Source organism: Peromyscus leucopus, chromosome 18, assembly GCF_004664715.2.
Source record: "Peromyscus leucopus breed LL Stock chromosome 18, UCI_PerLeu_2.1, whole genome shotgun sequence".
Taxonomy (NCBI): Eukaryota; Metazoa; Chordata; class Mammalia; order Rodentia; family Cricetidae; genus Peromyscus; species Peromyscus leucopus.
In genome coordinates, this window is record NC_051078.1 from 35,024,994 (window position 1) to 35,046,389 (window position 21,396).

Below are 21,396 nucleotides of genomic sequence, written 5' to 3' on the forward strand. Positions count from 1 at the left end.
TAATGCCCTCTTCTGGCCTCTGCAGGCATTAGGCACACAATGTGGAGAACAGACATACATGCAGGCAAAACACCTATTAGCAGAAATATAAACACAAAATGATGATGATGATGATGATGATGATGCCCTGTCTGAGAGCTAACTGAGAATTCTAGAGTTCCACTCAGGGTGTTGGTGGGGGATGAGCCAGGGTTGCCTACAACAGAGAGCTTCCACCTGAGGCTGCCCATCATGAGCACTGACCCACACCTGGAGTCAAAGGAGGGATCGATCAGTCAGGCAGCTGCAGCATTACAGATGTGGCTGCTTCTCAGGACACAGGCTGCCCCTCCAAATGTACACAAAGGTCAGGGGAGACATTCCTGACTCCGCTTTGCTCAAAATTCCATTCAAGTACAAATGCTTTCCTGTTGTGCCGAAGCAGAGCACCTACTTATCTGTGCCAGCTTCACTGAGAATATTCTATTTGCAGGTGTCATTTTAAAAACAAAAGTGATACTGTATAAACTTTTGTCAACTTTGTCAATCTGTAAGCATGATCTTTTGACATATCATTAAATACATGTTTTATATCAATGGCAATAAAAGCTTCCTATGAGGTAAAGCAATTCTGAGAGCAATACCAGACAGACACAGTGGTACTCAGGCAGTGGATGAAGATCTGAGGCTCAAACAGGGGTTAAACGTCACGGCCAAGATCACACTACTAAGTGGAAAGGCTGTAAATGGAGCCTAATTTGATCAGTCTAAGTCTTTGCTTCCAACCAATAGGCAGAACTTCCCACATATCTCAAGAGCACTGACCCAGAAACCTAGTTGTAAGCACCCGATGACTGCTGGGTAGTGGAAATCTGGGTGTTTTGTTTTCTTCCCGAGCCTTTGCACTCATGAGACAGAGGCACATGGACCTCTGTAACTCAAGGCCAATCTGGTCCACAAAGCAAGTTCTAGGCCAGCCAGGGCTACATGGTGAGACCGTCTCAACAAACAAACAAACAAACAAACAAACAAACATCACTTGAAGTCTTAATCCCCAGTACCTCAGAATTTCACTATTTCAAGATAAGGCCTATTGAAGGAATAAAACAGGATGGGTCCTACTCATCCAATACGAAGGCGCCTTTTAAAAGAAGGGAAAATTTAGACTCAGACATAGAGAAGTGTCTTAGTTAGGGTTTCTACTGAAGAGACACCATGACCACAGCAACTCTTATAAAGGAAAACATTTAATGGGGCTGGCTTACAGTTCAGAGAGAGGTTCATTCATTATCATCATGACGAGGAGCATGGCGGCCTGCAGGCAGATGTGTTGGAGCTGAGAGTGCTACATCTTGCAGCCAACAGGAAGTCGACTGAGACACTGGGCGATATCCTGAGCATAGGAAACCTCAAAGCCCGCCCCCACAGTGACACACTTCCTCCTACAAGGCCACACCTACTCCAGCAAAGCCACACCTCTGAATAGTGCCACTCCCTATGAGATTGGGGGGGGAAGCAATTACATTCAAACTACCACAAAAAGGAAAATGATGTAAAGACACGGGGAGGAGGGGGGGTGGCAACCTCATGAGGGAGGCCTCCTCACAGAGTCCTGTTGATACCATGGCCTCTGACTTTCAGCTGAAATATGGTACTGATCTGCTAGAATGTAGCTGGCAAATTAGTAGACTAGATTAAGACAGAACGTGGCTCTCCTCTCAAATAGTACACATAATAATACTTAATGTATGCTTTCTATATGCCGAAGTAACAGAATGAATATGGGGGGTATACTGTATCACTGAATTCTGGAAAGGCTGAAGGGTAAGGTCAAAGGTCAGATCAATGGCTGCCAGGGCTGGGGCAGCAGAAAGAACACTCACTGTTCACTAGGTGCTTCTGGAGGTGTTGGAAGTAAGCCATATCCGACTCTGCATTTATTAGCATTCCCAAACACTTGGACATTTTACTTATGGGAATTATGTCTCAATAAATAAAATACTGACATCAATTTTTATAGATTTTAAGGGGGGTAGAGAAGCTGGTCTTGGCCAGATCTGAAAACTGCCAGTCAGTACACCCAGAACGTCTATATTTGCTTTTTGGCAAAATTGAAATACATAGATTTGAAATAAGTACTATCCAATACCTAGGCACACAATCTGTAAATACAAAAACTTCCTGTTAAAGATATTTAAAAACAGTTTAATAATCGCTGCCTAAGTACCAGCAGTTGGGAAAGCTACTGAAGAACAGACGGCAGAATGGTGGGACGGCTTAGTGAATAAAGAGGCTTGCTGCCAAGCCTGATGATCGGAGTTCAAATCCCGGGACCCACACGATACAGGAAGAGTTGTCCTTTGACCCTCACATGATGCCCCCCATAAATAAATGTCATGATAAAAAGCCCCACAAGAACGGACGGTAGGCTGAAGACGTCATTTTTCTCTTGCCCTAGCTCTGCCTCTCTGAGGCATCTCTCCACAGACACTCTCCCCTAGGGATAAACACCTCAGCACAACCTTACCTGCTCACCGCCAGAACTGCTGTGCACACACTCTGGTCCCTTTTCCTTTGCTCACTGAAGTAATGCATGGCGGCTTATAAGTGGGGAGGGGGTCAAAGTGGGAGAAATCACTCATAAAACCACACTGCTGAGAAAGAGCAAGTTTCAGGAGATACTATGTGTGTGAAAAACAGTACCGTACAAGCATCAGTACACTGTTTATTAATCCATTCAATGAGTAAAGACGTGCATGAGGGCAATGCAGAAGAGCTTGCAGGATGGAGACCTGGGAGGAAGCGGAGAAGGAGACCACACCCACACAGCTGCACCTGGGGCCACAGGTAGCTAGACTCTGTGGGGGAGGTTCAACCAGGAGGTAGGGCATAGGGATCGCATTTTCTTTTCCAAAAAAAAAATTTCCCACATCTGGACGGTTTAGTTACCATGAATAATTCTGCCAACTTCCTATTTAACCAACAGCATTGGGTCAACAATTTGATAGGCTCCTCATCAGATTTAGATCGTCCCCCACCCCCAGGCCCTTGTATTCCTTTTACAATAGCTGCTGTTTCTGATGGGCCACTTCATTACCTTAGAATTCCAGACTCTGACACCACTGCATTTACATCCACAGGGCAGTAACTTCAACCTTAAATTAAATTCAACAAGCAAAGCAATCATAAACACCAGAAAATTAAAGTCCGCTGAGAGTTTAATAAGTTAGCTGCCAAAAAAAAAAAAAAAAAAAAAGAAGAAGAAGAAGAAGAAGAAGAAGAAGTCAGGCTTATCTTAGACTGTTGTGTAAACAGACTAAGCAGCAGCAATTACTTCAGAGTGGTGTCTACAGACAAAATGTCTGAGATTTCTGAAATGCCCCAAGTATGAGAAAACAAAATAGTTCTTGAATTTAGAAGTAGCTGCTTCATCTTTCAATTGTTATTTATCAACCCCTTATGCTCAAAATCACTCCAGATATCTAAATTATTTCAAAATGGGCAACTTAAAGGAAGCACATTTTTAAAGGATCCACATCTGTTGTCATCCATCTCACAGAGTTGGTCCAATTTCTCCACAGTAGGAGAAGGTGTTCCCGCCCGCCCGCCCAGCAGCAGGGCATTTGCAGGTGCTAGAAACTGACAGGGAGTGTGAGAAAGCACCCCCAACTGTTCCTGGGGGCGCCTAAGGGAAGGAAGGCTCTTGCTGTAAATTTGGGGTCCGTGAGCCTAACAAGTACCAATTCAGTGAGTGTCCCTCACCTGCCCAGCACAGGAGGAAGGCTTTGGTTGGCTTTATGCAACAAATACTATATGATGATGATTTATTTGCTTGTAAGGGAGCTTTTGCAAATCCAGGACCTTTCCTACACGAAAGCACGCACAATAAAAACACTCCATCCAGGGCTGGAGAGATGGCTCAGAGGTTAAGAGCACTGACTGCTCTTCCAGAGGACCTGAGTTTAATTCCCAGCAACCACATGGCGGCTCACAACCATCTGTTATAGGAATCTGGTGCCCTCTTATGGCCTGTAGTCATATATGCTGTATACATAATAAATAAATACATCTTTAAAAAAAAACAAAACAAAAAACACTCCGTCCAATCCTGAATATGTTCCTGGTCATCTTATCAGGTTATGAGATGTAAATGTTTGTTTCTGGGCACAGACAACAGTTTTAACCTGTGTGTCAGACACAAAGGCAGGCAGACAGCTCAGAGATGATCACAGGCACACAACCAACCCCTCAATGTTTAGTTATACTGAGCAAGGTGTAGGAGAACAGAACATAAGAACAAAGTAAGAAATAAGTAAGACAATAGCATACTATCTCCAGATCTGAAACCTTGGAGTGTCTTCGAATGCTAAACAAACCTGTTCTTACTGTTTGAGCGTGAGAGGACCTCACAGGCTCACGTTTGAACACAGGGTCACCAGCTGGTGGCACCGTTTGGGGAGGGCGGGGACCATTTAAGGGGTGATGGACCCAGTTTGGGAAGTGGCTGGCTGGCTGGGAGGCAGGCCTGAGACACAGCTACCTCCACTTCCGGCCTAAGCTCTCTGCTTCCTGGGTTGTGACCATAACAAGCTGCTGCCTCAAGCTCCCGCCACAGACCAAGCTGCTCCCGATGCCTCGACTTCCCCGCCATGACAGACTGTGGGCCCTGTCAAACCAGGAGCCACAGTAAACTCTTACACCTTGAAACGGCTTCTATCAGGTGTGCTCTATTTTATAGCCCTGGTGGGACTGAAACTTGTTGTATGGACCAGAATGGCTTCACACTGGCAGGAATCCCCCGGCCTCTGCATCTCCAATGCTGGGTGGGGTGACAGGAATGTGCTACACACCTGGCCCCATCAAGTATTTTATCAAAGCAACCAGAAAAGTATTACACTTGAGAAGTTTTTTATTTTATTCTGTGTAGGTCAGAGGTTGTTGCTTTTTCCCACTGTGGGTTCCAGGGGCTGAATTCAGGTGGTCAGGCTTGCAAGAACTTTGACCCACTGAGCCATCTGACCGGCCCGAGGGGCAATTCACACGTGCGCGTGCACACGCACACACGCACTCACGCGCGCGCACATGCGCGGCACACACGCACATACCCCTTGACTATCCCCACCCCCATTTTTGGCTTCTCACTGTGATACTGGAACTGTGCCTGCCTGAAAACTTCTAAATGGATGAGCTAGAGTTCTCAAAAATGCTCACTTCAACTCCTTGGGGAGGGAGGTGGGAGGATGAAGGTCCAGAAGAAATGCACCAGAAGTACAACCAGCTGAGTTTATTAGTTTTAAAACTCACAGAAAAGGTTTAAAAAAATAAAATAATAAAGCTCAGTCCATATGGGAAGCAGTATATTTTTAAAAACAGGTAACTATGCAAAAAAAAAAATGCTTAAATGTCTGAAAAGCAGCCAAAATCCAAATGCAAGAAAACGAAAATCCTAAGAAGTCCCAGGAGAACATAGGCAACCCCATCGCAAAAAAAGGACAAAGACTGTTTCAAGCCTCCAAGGCTAAGGACCTCCAAATGTCTGCATGGCAAAGCCTGGTACTATTACCTAGTGTTTTCTAGAAGCTCTCTCAATGCTCCCCCGCCCCATACAGAACATAAATTAGCATGACTGGCAGAATTCTAAGACAGTCTCCGAGATATGATCCTGGCCACCCTGGATACCAGCAAGACGAGAGCAGGATGGGATTCCACTCCCATAATCAGGCTATCTTCTACGGCAAAGGCGAAGGAATCATCCACACATAATTAAGACTCCTAATCAGTTGACTTTAATAAAAGTGTAGCACATGTTGGGCCTGGCTTAATCAGGCGAGCTCTCTAAAAGAGGGTCTGGAGGTAGGAGAGACCATGGAATGGAGACTGTGGAGGTCTTAAAAGAAGCAAGCTGCCAGGCTGTGAGGGGGCCATGTGGCAGGGAATGGCGGGCAGCCTCGGAGGGCCTGTCCTACAATTGCAAGAGACATCATTCAGTTAGCAACCAGAGAGCTCGTGAAAGGATCAGAGCAGTCTCCCTTGAGACTTCGGTCCTGGCTGGCACTTGGCTTGCAGACTGATGAAACTCTGGGAGTGGAGGGTGTGGTTGTGGCGCACCTGGCCTTTGAGTCAGAGAAACCATGCCACACTGAACAGGCTTTGTTTCGAAGATGCTCCTTTTCAACTGTGATATAGTAAGAGAAATTAATATGGTCAGGAACAAGAAGACTGGAGATCTACGAGTGCACAGCAACTTCTTTACTAGAAAAAGACTCCTGCCAGTCTAGTCAGAAAATGAGCGTGTACATGACGAGAATAGACAGACAGAGGGCTCACAGACAGACAAACACTTGCTCTGAGTCTATGAAAACACAACCTGTTGTGGTACCTCGTTTTCTGTAAGACTTAACCATGGGGAGAAACTGGCTGAGGGGTACAGGGAGACATCACTACTGTTCCCAGAAACTTCTTGGAAAACCAAACATTTTGCAAAATTCAAAACTTTCCAATAGGATTTGTCTTAGTCAGGGTTTCTGTTGCTGTGAAGAGACACCATGACCACGGCAACTCTTATAAAGGAAAACATTTAATTGGGTGGCTTAGAGTTTCAGAGGTTCAGTCCATTATCATCATGGTGGGACATGGTGGCGTGCAGGCAGACGTGGTGCTGGAGAAGGAGCTGAGAGTTCTTACATCTGGGCCTGCTGGCAACAGGAAGTGGTCTGAACCACTGGGCATGGCTTGAGCATATATGAGACCTCAAAGCCCGCCTTCACAGTGACACACTTCCTCCAAGAAGGCCACACCTACTCTATCAAAGTCACACCTCCTAACAGCAGCACTCTCTCTGGGGGCCATTTTCTTTCAAACCACCACCCTGACCCACCTCATTTGAAACAGAAAAAATTAAAATGAGCTACCAGTTTTTACCTGGTGTTATCAGCAGGAACCAAAACCCCAAGAAGACCGAGTGGTCTCGAGGTATGTGAGCTGAGGGTCACTAATGCCTTCCCTGGTGGGTCTATAAACTGTCGCTGGTTTGTTCTCTGTGCACGTCTAGTGTCTAGTGTTCTACACAGCAAAGGTGCACATTCAGTGTGGTAACATCACAAGCTACAGTGCAGGTGTTCTTTGGCTCAAACCACTTTCTCTCCCAGCCTATGCTTTACGCGTGCCAAAAGAAACATGTGCACGTTGTTGATGTATTTAAATTACCAAGGACTGGAAGCAGTATAGGCCTTCGATACAGCAAAGGTTAAGCGCATCCTGGGATACGCACACACCGGTATCCCATGCAGCAATTAAACCAAGGGCAGTTCGTCTACATGGAGAGGAACTGAGATCAGCACGTGCTTCTCCGCCTTCCCAGTCCCCAACACACCATCTGTACTCCCTCATTCAACACTTACAGTCTCATCCGTGTGCCAGCCTCCGCGCCCAGGTGAAGAGGACACAGCCACATCCCTAGATAGTACGGGATGGGTGTCCACAAGCGTGGGGGAGCTGGCAGGACACTCTGAAAGGAATCAGAGCCAAGTGCAGGACCTGGTGAAGGACTGCAGTGATTTGAGAGACTCTGGGTATCGGGTTAAGAAGCTGGGATTCTGTGCCATACACCGACAAGACACGATGAACACATACTATTGCAGTTTGAATATCCAATGTTCCCTCACTGTTAAATAAATGCTTGGCACCCTAGCTGGTGGGACTATTTGGGGAGAGTCTGGAACCTTTAGGACAGGGGTTCTCAACCTTCCTAATGTTGCGACCCTTCAATACAGTTCCTCATGTTGTGGTGACCCCCAACCATAAAATTATTTTCGTTGCTACGTCACAACTGAAATTTTGCTACTCTTATGAGTCGTAATGTAGATATCTGTGTTTTCCAAAGGTCTTAGGTGACCTGTGAAAGGGTCCTTCGACCCCAAGGGGTCACAACCCACAGGTTGAGAATGGCTGCTTCAGGAGGACCAGTCTGGCTGGCAGAAGTTACTGGAAACATGTTCTGGGAGACGGTCCCTGGTCCCTAGTCCCTCCTTCTGTTTCACTTAATGGCCACCATGAAGTGAGTACTCTCTGCCACATATTCCCACCGACACGATGTTCTGCCTCACAATAAGCCCAGAACCAAATGCATCAGACTGAAACGTCTCAAACTGAGCAAAATCAACCTTCCCATCTTTTAAGTTGTTAATGTCATGCATTTTAGCACGGTGATGCAATGCCTACTACACATCCTTGCTATAAGGATAAAGTTGGAGAACGCCATAATCCCAGGCCATCTCTGCTTTCATTAGAAGTGCCTTAAGAGGTTTCTGCTCGAGCTCCTATAGTAAGGAGAGCCACCCAGGGCCTGCCCCTTCCCTGTGCCTGAAGACGAGCGGGCATGCATCAAAACACAAGGTCCTCCCGAAGCGAGCCAACTCGTCAGGGAGAGTCCAAGGCTGCACAGGAGCACTTCTCCTCATCTTGAGGAACATGTGCGAGCACCCCACGCCAGCACCTGCCCATGCTACGCAGAGCCACGGCCCTCCGAGAGCATGGAGCTTCACATGGAGACCCTGAAGTACACGCAGTAGCGCATGTGGCCGTAGCCTTCTTTCTGTCTCCTCCGAGTCCTCCGCGCTTTTTCACTGGGCCTCGCCAGCACCATGCCCGATGCCAAAACAATCATCAGCTCTTACTGAATGGGCCTCATATTGTCAGATAAATGGAAACCCGTGCCAACCAGTGATTCAGTCGCAAACAGAGGCCACCTGTTCCAATTAGTGAGATTAAAATAGTACATTGCTGCCTCTCTGAAGTCAAGTTGGGGCCTTCACGATGATCAGAATAGTCTTATGAGGCAGACAGAGACTTTTGACCTCAAATACAGTTGCAAACACTGATGTCAAACGTTTTACGTGCTACAGCATGGCTTACAGTTAGAGCATGATTTCTGGACCACACATTTGTCAGGGGCTGCAGCTCTAGGAATCACTTAACTGCCTCACATTCCAACTCAACACACACAGCATAATTATGTTCCATCTTACTTCAAAGGAAAAAAAAAAACCCACACAACTTAGAATTTCCCCATGCCCCACAATCTGAGTGTGCTCTCTGAACATCCTAAAGATATGTATCTCCTGGGAGTTCTGCTCCTTAGCAGAAGGTCTTCCACTGCCTGCCTCCATCTCTCGGGTCACTAGAAGACTAACGAGAACATAATGAAGATGCACACAGCCAGGAGTGGGCACAACATTCCCAGTCTCCTTCAAGGATTCCCACCCAGGCAGACTACCATCCACCTACCACGGTGGAACTGGTTCCCCCCAAGTAACATTTATGCTGAGTTAGAGAAACTGGTCTATACCTTGTTGATACACAAAGGATCTGAAAACTACAGAAAACATACATGTAGAAGCTTCTCACTTATGATGGTTTGATGCAACTTCGAAAGCGATTTGCATGCCCTAGAAACCAACCTTAGGATGCTGACATTTTTCCTCCACGTCCACAGAGGTAATTCACCAACTACACCGCATCGGGTTCCCTCCAGATAACCCCAGTGCAAGCTGAAAACAATGGAAGAAGAAAAATGCACGGGACCTTCCCAAACAGCCAGAAAAAATGCATGGGACCTTCCAAACAGCAGAAAAATGCATGAGACCTTCCAAACAGCTTAGCCTTGGGACATGAACATGCTCATGACCCTCACAGATACCTACGGGGAGGGGAACTCATCTCATGAAGCCTATGCTGAAAGAAACTGCCGAATAGCCCGTGTAATCTACTGGACACTGTGCTAAAAGAGAGACCAGGATGGTTATTTGGGTATGCTTTCATTCCACTGTAAAGCTGAGAAACCTTGTTGAACTACTGATGGTCAGTGTATGTAATACAAACACAAACACACAATCAAACCAAGGCCACAGGAAAAAAGAAACACACACACACACACACACACACAGAGAGAGAGAGAGAGAGAGAGAGAGAGAGAGAGAGAGAGAGAGATTGAGAGAGAGAGAGAGATTGAGAGAGTGAGAGAAAGAGAGAGAGAGAGAACAATCCAACATCTTAGTTCCACTGAAATTTGGATTTGAGTTAAGTTGGGAAAATGCGCTCTAAGATCTACTAGGTCATATGTCCCCTAAATGTTTCAGGCAGGGGTGAGGGGCCAGCTGCAGAGTCTAGAGCTTTCCTTAATGATTCTGAATTCCTTCAGACGGCCTACGACTAAAGCCTTAAATGACAGGGTAGGAGTGAGGAGGTTTCTTTTTTCAAGCCTCACCCCAATCCAGCTGATCCAGTCCAGGATAAAGGCAGGTGGAGTCTCCCCAGAAAAGCCCCAACCCTTGCTCATCACTCACTCTTGGGACCGAGGGCCTCAAGTTCAGGCAGCGTTTAGCTAGCAGAGTCACATTGATATTTTTTAACATAAATGTAAGTTTTTAAAGAGTCAGCCGACTGGGAAATATTAAGTCAATAATAGTGCGGGCGGTATTAAGCTGTGTGGGGGTGGTGTGGGGAGGATGGAAGTCTGGAAACGAGGTGGTAGACCGTGAATGACTGAACGGTACCTGTCAAAGTTCTCTAAGGCCACGCCACTTCTGGGGGCTGCTCACACAGTTGGTAGGTAGGGGTGACATTCCAGTTTAACTCAAGTCCACACTTTCTTTTTTTTTTTTTTTTTGGTTTGGTTTTTCGAGACAGGGTTTCTCTGTGTAGTTTTGGTGCCTGTCCTGGAACTCACTCTGTAGCCCAGGCTGGCCTTGAACTCACAGAGATCCACCTGGCTCTGCCTCCCAAGTGCACCACCACCGCCCAGCTAAAGTCCACACTCTCAACCACCCTTTGAGACCTGCCGGGAGAGCGGTGTCCCAGCCAAAGAAGAAGTAGGTGGGCATTTAAGAAGTGTCCCTCTGATGCTGTGGGGGAAGTAAGGGGCTGAGGAAGTGTGCCAGGAATGTGGCCTGGAGACTGACCGCCTCGGAAAATATTCACTGGGAATGAGAGGAAGTGAGAGAGAATTACATCTGACAAACAGACTTGGAGGTCCATGGAGGTGTGGCACTTAGGTAGAAATGTCTGGCTAGGTTGGGGCCCAGTCAGTGTACATGGCAGAAGTCACCCAGATTCTCCCTCAGAGGGTCACTGTGGGCTGACACTGCATGTGCCAATCTCAACAGGCCATTAGATGCTCTGCCCATCCCCCACTCACCATGGTGCAGGGGATGCATTCCCCAGCCAAGAACCAGATGAAGGTTTCGATTTGGGTTTAGGGCTTGGCTGCGAAAACAGTTAAAATGCAGGTTGAATGTTCCTAATTAAAAAATACTCTAAAAATCTTAATTTTTAATACCAACATGATGCAAGAAGCAGAAAATGCCATACCTAAACATTAAGTGAAGGGTCACTGTCAAAACACAGGAACATCAAACACGACATGAAATGATCTTCGAAGTGTATACAGGTGTGTGGGAAACCTAAACGAATTTCGAGTTTAGACTTGTTTGCCACGCCCAAGGTGTTTTATGTTGTATACACAAATATTCCAGAATCACAAGAAAACCCAAACTCCGGACCACCTTTGGAGCATTTCAGGCACCAGACATTCAGTCTGTGTACTGGAAACAGGAGGCGCTAGAAGGTTCTCTGGATGGGAGGCTCACGGAACCAATGCTTCCGAGGAGACCGTACTCGGACGGGAGGGATCTCCAATGGCATGCCTGCAGAATGCAGGGCACACTAAACGGCCTGTGCATCTGTGCATCATTCCCTACTTCCTGTCCCAGCTGGCTTATGCATCTGTGCATCATTCTCCACTTCCTGTCCCAGCTGGCAGAAGGCCACGATGAGGATGAGCTCATTTCACAGAACTTTATATTGAAAACACAGTGATCCTTGAAAGGGGCCCCAAGAAGGAGGGTTCTTAAGTGGCGAGAATCCAGTGCAGCCACGTGGCTCTTCTCTATGCATTAGCTGCGGCTTCTGCTTCCCCCAGAAACTGCAAGCAAACTCAGCAGGGTACTGATCTAACACTCACTCATTCAAACACTTACTGTCACCTAGAAGAGTCCTGCGGTTTTAAGTCCATTCAACTAATTCTTCACTGAAGAGAACTGTGTTTGTGGTGGGGTCTATGCTCATGTATGGGTGTGGGGGTGGGGGGGGGGGGTGGGGTGTGGGGTGTGTGGAGTATGGGGGTGTGGGGGTGTGGGGTGTGGGGGTGGGGTGTGGGGGTATGGGTATGGGTGTGGGAGTGTGGGGTGTGATAGTGTAGGGTGTGGGGTATGGGGTGTGGGGTGTGGGGGTGTGGGGTGTGGTGGTGTGGGGTGTGTGAGTGTGGTATGTGGGGGTGGGAGTGTGAGGTGTGATAGTGTGGTGGTGTGGGGTGGTGGTGTGGGGGTGTGGGGTGTGGTGGTGTGGGGTGTGTGAGTGTGGTATGTGGGGGTGGGAGTGTGAGTGTGATAGTGTGGTGGTGTGGGTGTGGTGGTGTGGGGGTGTGGGGTGTGTGGGTGTGGGGGTGTGATAGTGGGGTGGTGGTGTGGGGGTGTGGGGTGGGGTGGGGTGGTGTGGGGTGTGGGTGTGGGGTGTGGGGTGTGGGGTGTGGGGTGTGGGGGTGTGGGTGTGAGTGTGGGGGTGTGGGATGTGGTGTGGGGGTGGGAGTGTGAGGTGTGATAGTGTGGTGTGGGTGTGGGGGTGTGGGGTGTGGGGGTGTTTGGTGTGGGGTGTGGGGGTGTGGTGGTGGGGGTGGGGGTGTGGAGTGTGGGGTGGGTGTGTTTGGTGTGGGTGTGGGTGTGTGGGGTGTCGGGGTGTTGGTGTGGGGTGTGGGGGTGCGTTTACAAACAGAGAAAGACCTGTTAAAAATATATATTAATTAATATATTATAATTAATTGTATTGATTATACAATACATTATAAATAATATATAAATATATTAATTACATTTAATTAATATAATTAATTAAAATATATAACTTGAGCCAGGCAATGGTGGATGCCTTTAATCCCAGCACTTGGGAGACAGAAGCAGATGGATCAGATCTCTGTGAGTTCGAGGCCAGCCTGGTCTACAGAGCGAGTTCCAGGACAGGCTCCAAAAGCTACACAGATAAATCCTGTCTCATAAAACCAAAAAATATATATATTTGAAATATATTTGTTTTAAATATACATATACACTTTAAAGCAATTATTTTTTAAGGGATTCCCTATCAAGAAAACAGATGGGAAATGGTAGTGAGTCCCAGTCTGTATTAGTTATATAATTTTACTGGTTATAGTTTGAGTGACATACTTTTCTACTTCTGAGAATGGAATGGTCTGGAATTAATGTCTAAATTCCCTTCCAGGGTCCTGGGTTGTGTATGTCAATGGCAGAGCATACACAAAGCCCTAAATTCAATCCCCAGCACAAAGTTATATATATATATATATATATATATATATATATATATATATATATATATATATATATATATATACACACACATACACACACACATATGTATATTACACACATATATAATTTATATGGGTTCTCTTCAAGCTCTAACATGGTGAACCTTGGAGTCTAAACTCCCAACCTTGCACCATATAAGAAGTATGGGCTACACCAAAGTAAAGGACCCCATAAAGGTCCCAGTGCGGTCACTGGGTCCCAGCTAATCTAAATGGCCCTTCATCAAGCGCCTCACACACCCTTAGAGCTGAGGCATGAGAGGACCGACCCCAAATGCAATGCATTTCCAGGAGCCATCATGGAAAAGATCCGGCCTCTGCAGAGTGTGCAAAGTGCTGGAAATCCCACCTGTGGCCTCCACACAGAGGCGGTTCCCCAAGCCACGGTCAGCTGTAGCTGCTACTGACTGTTTCGTGGCCAGCTCTCTCCACCCTAGCACTCACTGATCACCTAGCGGTTCTTGGACCGGATGCTGCTGGTTCCTGCTGGAGCATCTCATTTACGCCACAGTTCCCAAGGGAAGTACCCCAGCAGCTTCCGTAAAACGGTAACTTGGGGAACACGCCCACGGGGTACACTGTGGAGGTTCCACCAAGGTGGAGACCCCAGAACCAGCAGCCAGAACCACTCTAGTATGCTTCCCCAAAGTGTGGTGAGGAAAACACAAGAGGAGGTGACTCGTTCCGAGGGACTTCCCAGAAGATTGCCTGGCGACCAAATGTACGGCGCAAAGAACAGGGGTGACCATACTCCCCAGTCAGGAACCACAGATTTGCAGGCACCTTCTGAACTCCATGTTCACAGGAACAACCACTTTTCACCAAGCACGTCAGTGGCCACCCTCTGAAGATCAAGTATCAGGCTAAAATGCAGTTCCCTTATTAAATAAATATATATATTTATTTATTTATTTGTGTGTGTGTGTGTGTGTGTGTGTGTGTGTGTGTGTGTGTGTATTCGGTATGGGTGTTTTGCCTGCATGCATGTTTGTGCCACACATGTGTGCAGTGTCCTTGGAAGCCAGAAGAGGGTGTCAAATCCCCTGGAACCGGAGTTACAGGTGGTTGTGAGCTGCCATGAGGGTGCTGGGACTCAGACCAGAGTCCCCGAAAGAGCAGCCAGTGCTCTTAACCTCTGAGGCATCTCTCCAGACCCGCTCTCGTGATCTTAAACCATGATCTTACTTTATGCCCTTTAAGACATCTCCAAACTCCTAAACAAAATTCGTAGCCTCGGCATCATAAGAAGTAGTCTACCAATTTTCGTTCCATATCATTCACTCAAAAGTTTACTTGGAGCTGAGTGGCGGTGGTGGCGCACGCCTTTAATCCAAGCACTCGGGAGGCAGAGCCAGGCGGATCTCTGTGAGTTCGAGGCCAGCCTGGTCTACACAGCGAGTTCCAGGACAGCCAAAAACAGAACAAAAAATGTTTACTTGGAATATAGGACTCGGTACAAAAGACTAAACTAGAAAGGAGTATGTCATAAAATTCTGGAACACACAAGTGAGGAGGCGTCATACACATCTGTCCCAAAGCCGCCAAATAGTCCATCAAGACTGAGCTGCTTAACACATTGATTGGGTTTATCAGGACCAAGCTGCACTCACCCCAGGGGCCACCAGGAAAGTACTTAAGAACAAGCTCCTCCAGTTAGAGGATTAGGGAGAGCTTAAAACTGAAACACTTAGTTCTGGTGTCTATGAAGCCATCAGTAGACACTAGCTATTGTTGTTACTACGTTCTTTTCACGCATGTTTTTTCCTCCTTGAAGAAAAATGCTCAACAAGTCCACTGTTTCCCTTCAACTCGAACCCCTTCCACATCCACGCAGTGGCTAGATGATGCGCCTGGCCTGTATCCTGATGTTCCTTTTAGAGGGAATGAAAAGTCCTAATTCTGATTCACGGTACAGTGATTCATAGCTCTCTCTTCCTTTTCTCTCACCACCCCCTCCACTGAAAACACAAAAACACAATTAAGAAACAGTGAGGCTAAAAACACTGCAGCTTCTCCTGGAGATGTGGGTAATTTTCATCCGAGACTCTGGGCTTTGGCTCCGGGAGGAATTCAGGAAGTGTCTAAAGGAAAACATATTCCGAGATCCAACTTGGTAGCAGCTGTCATGGTGCTGTGCAGCGGATGTGACAGGCATGTGTGAGCTGCTGCTACTGGATGGAGGCTGGCAAGCCTTTCTTCTCTAAGGGCGAGCCAGTGAGCCTGCGGAAAGCATAGCTCAAAAACAAAAACAAAAACAAAAACAAAAACAAAAAACAAAAAACACAGGTGCCATCAACCTGCCCCCTCCTAACGTATACACATCCTGACTCCAGACACTCACCATCCCTCAGTCTCTTTGCTGAACTCGAGAATGAAAGAACTCACTGGTTAAAACAGTCCTCGTAAACTGCTCAGTCTGTCACCTCCCTGGGTCAGTGGCACCTACAAAAGTCTGCTTCTATCTGTCCTACTTCCTGCCCGGGAAGAGCACAGGCAATCAACTCCACTGTGGGAGGGGCCACGACACCCTGGCAGCCTCTGGCCATTACTCATCACCCACTGGGAATGTTTCCAATCTGCAGAGCCCTTCAAAATACGTGACAGGTGGCCTTCAGGCCCCACACAGGTTTCCTTTAGATGTCCGATACCTTTGTGTTTATTAGGACCAATTCCATCTGTGAAAGAGAAGGCTATATCGCCGCGGGCCACGGTATAAGGAAGATATACTCAGGGCAGCAAGCAAGCTACCAGAGAGCCCAGACTGTTAACCGGATGCCCAGGACCACAGCTGGTGGGCACAAAAGATGCTCCGTGAGGGTTTGTCACAAAATTAGGAGTCTTTTTCCATTTCCGAGCTTATGGACCCTCCTGCTAACATTGTATAAGTACACAAATAAATAAGCGAAGTAAGCTTACCACCTACTGGGTTCTTATTATGCGCCTCGCATTTTATAGGCATGACTGCGTCCATGCCTTAGAAGATCCCTACTGTGGCGCAGAATGATTACAGGGTCCAAGTCCCAGAGTAGCCATCCACACCAGAGTGGGGGTAAGCGCAATGAAGGTCAGTCTGGAGGAAAAACATTCTGGTCCTTCCTTGGAGGTCCTAAGTGGCTCACCGGCAACCGCAGAGAAGATAAAGAAAGCCCAGTGGCTGGCAGTGTCACAGGGAACAGAAAGAGAATAACGCCAAATGGCAAGAAAAAGAAAAATCCTTTTACATACAGATGAAAACAGTAACATTTGGATCACATAACTCTTCATGTAAAAAACAAACAAGAAATTCTGTTGTTGTTGTTGTTGTTATTGTTTTTCGAGACAGGGTTTCTCTGTGTAGCTTTGGAGCCTGTCCTGGATCTCACTCTGTAGACCAGGCTGGCCTTGAACTCACAGAGATCCGCTTGCCTCTGCCTCCCGTGTGCTGGGATTAAAGGTGTGCGCCACCACCGTCCGGTGGGAAATTCTTATTTAAGAGTCATAGTCGCTAGGTGAAGAATGGACTGACTGACCTGTTCCATACAGTGGAGACTGGAGTCTCTGAAAGCTGTCAAGGGCCTTGCCCTGGTCATCACCCAGGTGGGAACTGTGTCTGCCCCAGAAGTTCACGGCTGCAGCCAGTGGCTGAAGAGGTGGCATTGGGGAACACTGAAAGTGAGAAGCAACTCACGAAACAAAACAAGAACTGGACTCACTCATAATCGCCGAAAACCAGTTCAGGTGCGGAAGGCAGAACGCCTATAATATTAATATATAGGCTTGGACGATCTAGGACACACACACGGAATACAAATGCAGGCTCTAATTACGCATGCTCTTTCTTTCAAAGTGGAAAGGTGTTAGTTACGTCTGTCAAGTTAAGAAGCATCAGTTTTTGAGTTTTTTTTTTTTTTTTTTTAAAAAAAAGAAGTTTTAAAAATGTGAGTGACTCTGACTTTTTAACTTAGCGACAACCAGAAACGTCATTAGTTATACCACATTTTTGGAAGGGGGGAGGGTTATGTAGCTTAGTCTCCCTGGCTGTAAAAACAGACCTCTGTAGTATTAGTCTCAAAGGCTTAAGAAAGCCCAGTATCAGTGTGTGTATGTTCTTCTAGCCTCGATGGGTAAAAGATTTTGAATCTTTTAAATGACCATTTGTTAATCAACAAGGTGTTCTTGGGAGGAAACTACAGATTCCTGAAGGGTTAGTCACCTCCACACATCCACCCCAGTAATTATCAGCATTTTAAAAGAAAGCTAGTTTGCCAGAGGAGACAGGGCTACAGGGATTCTTTTTAAATCCTAGTTTATTTCCAAGGAGAGAGAGAGAGAGGAACATCAAGAAATTAAGCCCTGATGCCATTTGGTGTTGTCTTTTTGCACAGCTTACTTCTCTGGGTGTTAAGGGGAAGATGCTTTTTTTATAGCTACGTCCAACTGAGTTCCGCAGAGGAGCAGCTAGATCACCTAGTGGGGTGGTACTTTCTGCAACAGCAAAATTGCTTTGGTTGTGCCTTCATTAGAATCAGACTTATTGCAGCCTTGAGGAGGGATGCAAAATTACACCAGCCCCACTAGAGAAAAGTTCTTATATTAGTTCTCCGGATACCTTGATATCGCCACAGGAAAACAAAAACACCAGGCCGGGCAGTGCGGGCCTGTAATTCCAGCACTCAGAAGCCAGACCGGAGGATCACGGATTCAAGGCCAGCCTGGGCTACACAGTGAGACCTTGTTTTAAAAACAACCCCTAAACATCAGCCGCAACAACAATCAAAAACTAAAAGCCAACAGTCTAGAAGGCTAAACTGGGATCTCTGGGATGGGCGTTGAACTGTGTGTGATCTGGGCCTGCTCAGCTCTAGCCCCCTTCCCTCTGATTATCTTCTAGTCCTCACTAGATTTCATCTGCCCAATGGGCTAGTACTGTAGAACAATCAGTACACGCAGCATCGCACTCAGTTTCACTACAGGGTTTCCAAATCGGGCATCTCGTTGATAATGTAACAAGTACGATCCTAAGCACCATTTAAAAGAAAATAAGCAATTCCCCTTCACGCGAGGTCTGGGACACTTCCTGAGAATGGAGTGGTGAGGAAAAGACACTCCAGTCTGCAGTTCAGCTCCTTTCCACTTCCCACCCAAGAATGTGAGCACCCGTGTTCCCATCCATCTGGCTGGCAGCAAAGCTTGAACCTTGGGGAGCTCATCCCATGAGTTCTGTTAAGAAGCTCACCACCCTCCCTGAAACATTACTAACTCTGCTGCTTACGGAGATCACCGAGTTGTGACAATCTAGGCTCTCAAATTATTTTCAGGTTGCAAGTTCTCCTGCCAACTGCAATATTAACTTTACCCCCCACCACCCCCAGGACAAAAGCTTTAGAAAAAGACCTTTCCTTCAGTGGGTTGTGTTCATGAGCAGTCACCCTCCCAAACACACTTCTGGCTGCAAGGTCACCAAAACCCGAATTATTATTTTTTTTTCTCCAAATGGAGTTTTTGGAATACTTGCCTAGTACATTTGTTATGAAACTTTTAAAGAAACTCGGCAAGAGTCGGTCGATGCAGGAGCGATTCCACCAAACACATTAAATTTGTGTAAAAAAGAGAAAATCATTTTCTTACATTGATTAAGAGGCGCTAAAGTGAAGAGAGAAAGGCTAGCGTGCCACTTCTGGGGCAATCGATTGCGCTTTCAAATTATGACTGCACACCCCCATTCTGTATGAGGGACCTCGGCACACGCCTGTCACCTATGGCCGCGATTTTGATCTGGCTGGTCAATAGATCTTGGAGGTGATGGGGTAGAAACTCGACCTACTTTATACAGGGCAGCTGACACTGAAATGCCCACTTCCTTGGACAAGTCAGAAGTTGGGACGCTCAGAGAACAACTCCAGGTATCCCCTGCCAGAGTGGAGGAGATGCCGTTTCAAATGGCACTTGAATCAGCCAAGGGGAGAAGGGATTTGGGAGCCCCCTCTCGCCTGGACACTTGAGCTGCCCAGGAGGGAAAGTGTTCCCCAGGAGGGCCCAGGGCTGGGGCTGCGGCCTCCGTCTTGATACTGAAGCCCTCCAGGGCCGGTCTCCACAGCTTGCTCAGAAGAGCTATTTTCGCTCACAGCCAAAATCAGCAACAGCAAATTACGCTGCAAAGCGCGGCGAAGGCGCCCGCTCTGCACGGCTCCCAACTCCGGAGCGTCCGCGCAGCCGAAACGGACTTTTGATTTTATTATTATTATTATTGGCAGCGTGTCTGGGGCGCACGGTGCAGGGGACTGCTAGGCTGGGGATGCAGCAGCCACGCCGAGCCCCGCAGGTGGCGGTGCCCCAAGCCAGACCCTGGGAGTCCCGGGGGCCGGCAGCGTGCGCTCCCTGGCGGGGAGACGCCGTCGCGGAGCCGGGGTGGCAGTGTCGGCTGGCCAGCCTCCCATTCCAGCGGTGGCCCCCGGGTCCCCGGGCCGTAGGTTTCTTCCGACCTTTCCCGGCCGGGAGAAGCCGGCGATGGGTTCCGCGGCTCGGCGTCTCCCCGGCTCGACCCGCGCCCCCTCCCCACCCACCGGCTCGCACCCCCGCGCGCCCGCCCGCCCCGTGCGCGCCCTCACCCGGCTCTTGCAGCGGTGGTGCCGGCCGGGATCCGAGTAGGTCCGGTCCACGGTGAGCGCCGTGTCGCTGCCCGGCATGTCTGCGCTTTAGACTGGGCAACTTTGCGTTCAGTACGGCGCCGGGTGGCAGCTGCCCGCCGCGCTCGGCTCACCCTCGCTCGCCCGGGAGCCGCGGCCGAGGGGGTGGCGCGGGCGGCTGCAGCTGCTTGCCGACACCCGCGGCCCTGCGCCGCCGCCGCCACCGCCGCCGCCGCTGGGGGGAGGCGGCCGACAGTCTCCGCCCCTTCCCCGCTCCCCGCCCCTGCGCCCCGCGCGGCGCCTAGACCCGCTCCAGGTGCAGCTGCTGCTGCGACCCGGGCCCACGCGCTCCCACGCCACCCCCACCCCCTGCTCAGGGTAGCGACGTCGTCGTGGGCACAGGTTGGGGACCCATTTGAGTGTGATAGAAGATGGCTTTGAGGACAGGAGGTTGGCGGCTGCCTTAAGGGCTTCCTTTTAGTACACTCTTCATGCAACAGGCTCACTTGCTGGGCAGCCGCCCTGGACCTGGACAGTGGGCTGAGGATTGCAGGAGGGAGGGGCGTCTTCCCACCTAGGATTCCACGGAGCCAAACTTCCACCGTGTTGTGTAGCTTAATTGTGCTTGTGTGACTCACTGGGTCGTAAACTACCTTGATGTCCGGACATGTCTTTTCACTTCAGCGTTCTCTGGTCCCAGTGGAATTTGGAATCCAATAGAAAAAAGTACTGATTGGTAATGGATTCGGTATCAGTTGCCTAACCCCAAATTCACCGCACAAGATCTGGTTATGCTGGACAGCACACTGAGACTAGGTTGGCGGGTTTAAATCGCTGATCCGACACAGGCCCAGTGTGCCTCCAGGGAGGGGAGGAGGTGTTTATCCCCTGGGTGGCCAAGAGAAAACTGGAGTGCTCCTTTGGAAAAAAACCTCAAGGCTCAGAGGTATGAGGTAGCAGAATGGAGACTGTGTGGGACTGTACTTTCAACATGAAGGAGTTCAGCTTTGTTCTGTGGGTGTTTGGCAAGCTGCTGGGGTTCCTGAACCAGGAGCAGGATGGAAGTCTAAGAGGTCTGGTTGCCCTGGGAAAGCATTGATGAACTGATAGGTAAGGGACAGGCTCGACCATGTGTGTCATTCACAAAGAGAGCAAGTAACCAAGGCATGTCCACCCGGCAGAGTCATTGGCAAGTCTAACTCACGTGATGACCCCAACCATAGGGTCGTTTCTAGTTAAGTGGGAAAAAAGCTAGGTGCAGAATAATATATGGTGTTCTACCATTCATTAAAAAAAATGCAGTATGTATCTGTGAATAAAGGTACACACACACACACACACACACACACACACACACACACACGGCTTGTTTCT

At 48.2% G+C, this 21,396-nt stretch overlaps 1 protein-coding gene across 1 annotated transcript in view; it reads right to left on the reverse strand.

Moving 5' to 3' along the window:
* Positions 1-20,227, reverse strand: part of Tmcc3 (transmembrane and coiled-coil domain family 3) — a 73,260-nt gene extending 53,033 nt beyond the window's left edge. The window contains 1 exon segment of the mRNA XM_028880252.2: positions 20,005-20,227. Coding sequence (XP_028736085.1) covers positions 20,005-20,082 — 78 coding nt within the window. The 5' untranslated portion in view covers positions 20,083-20,227.
* Positions 20,228-21,396: the final 1,169 nt, after the last annotated feature.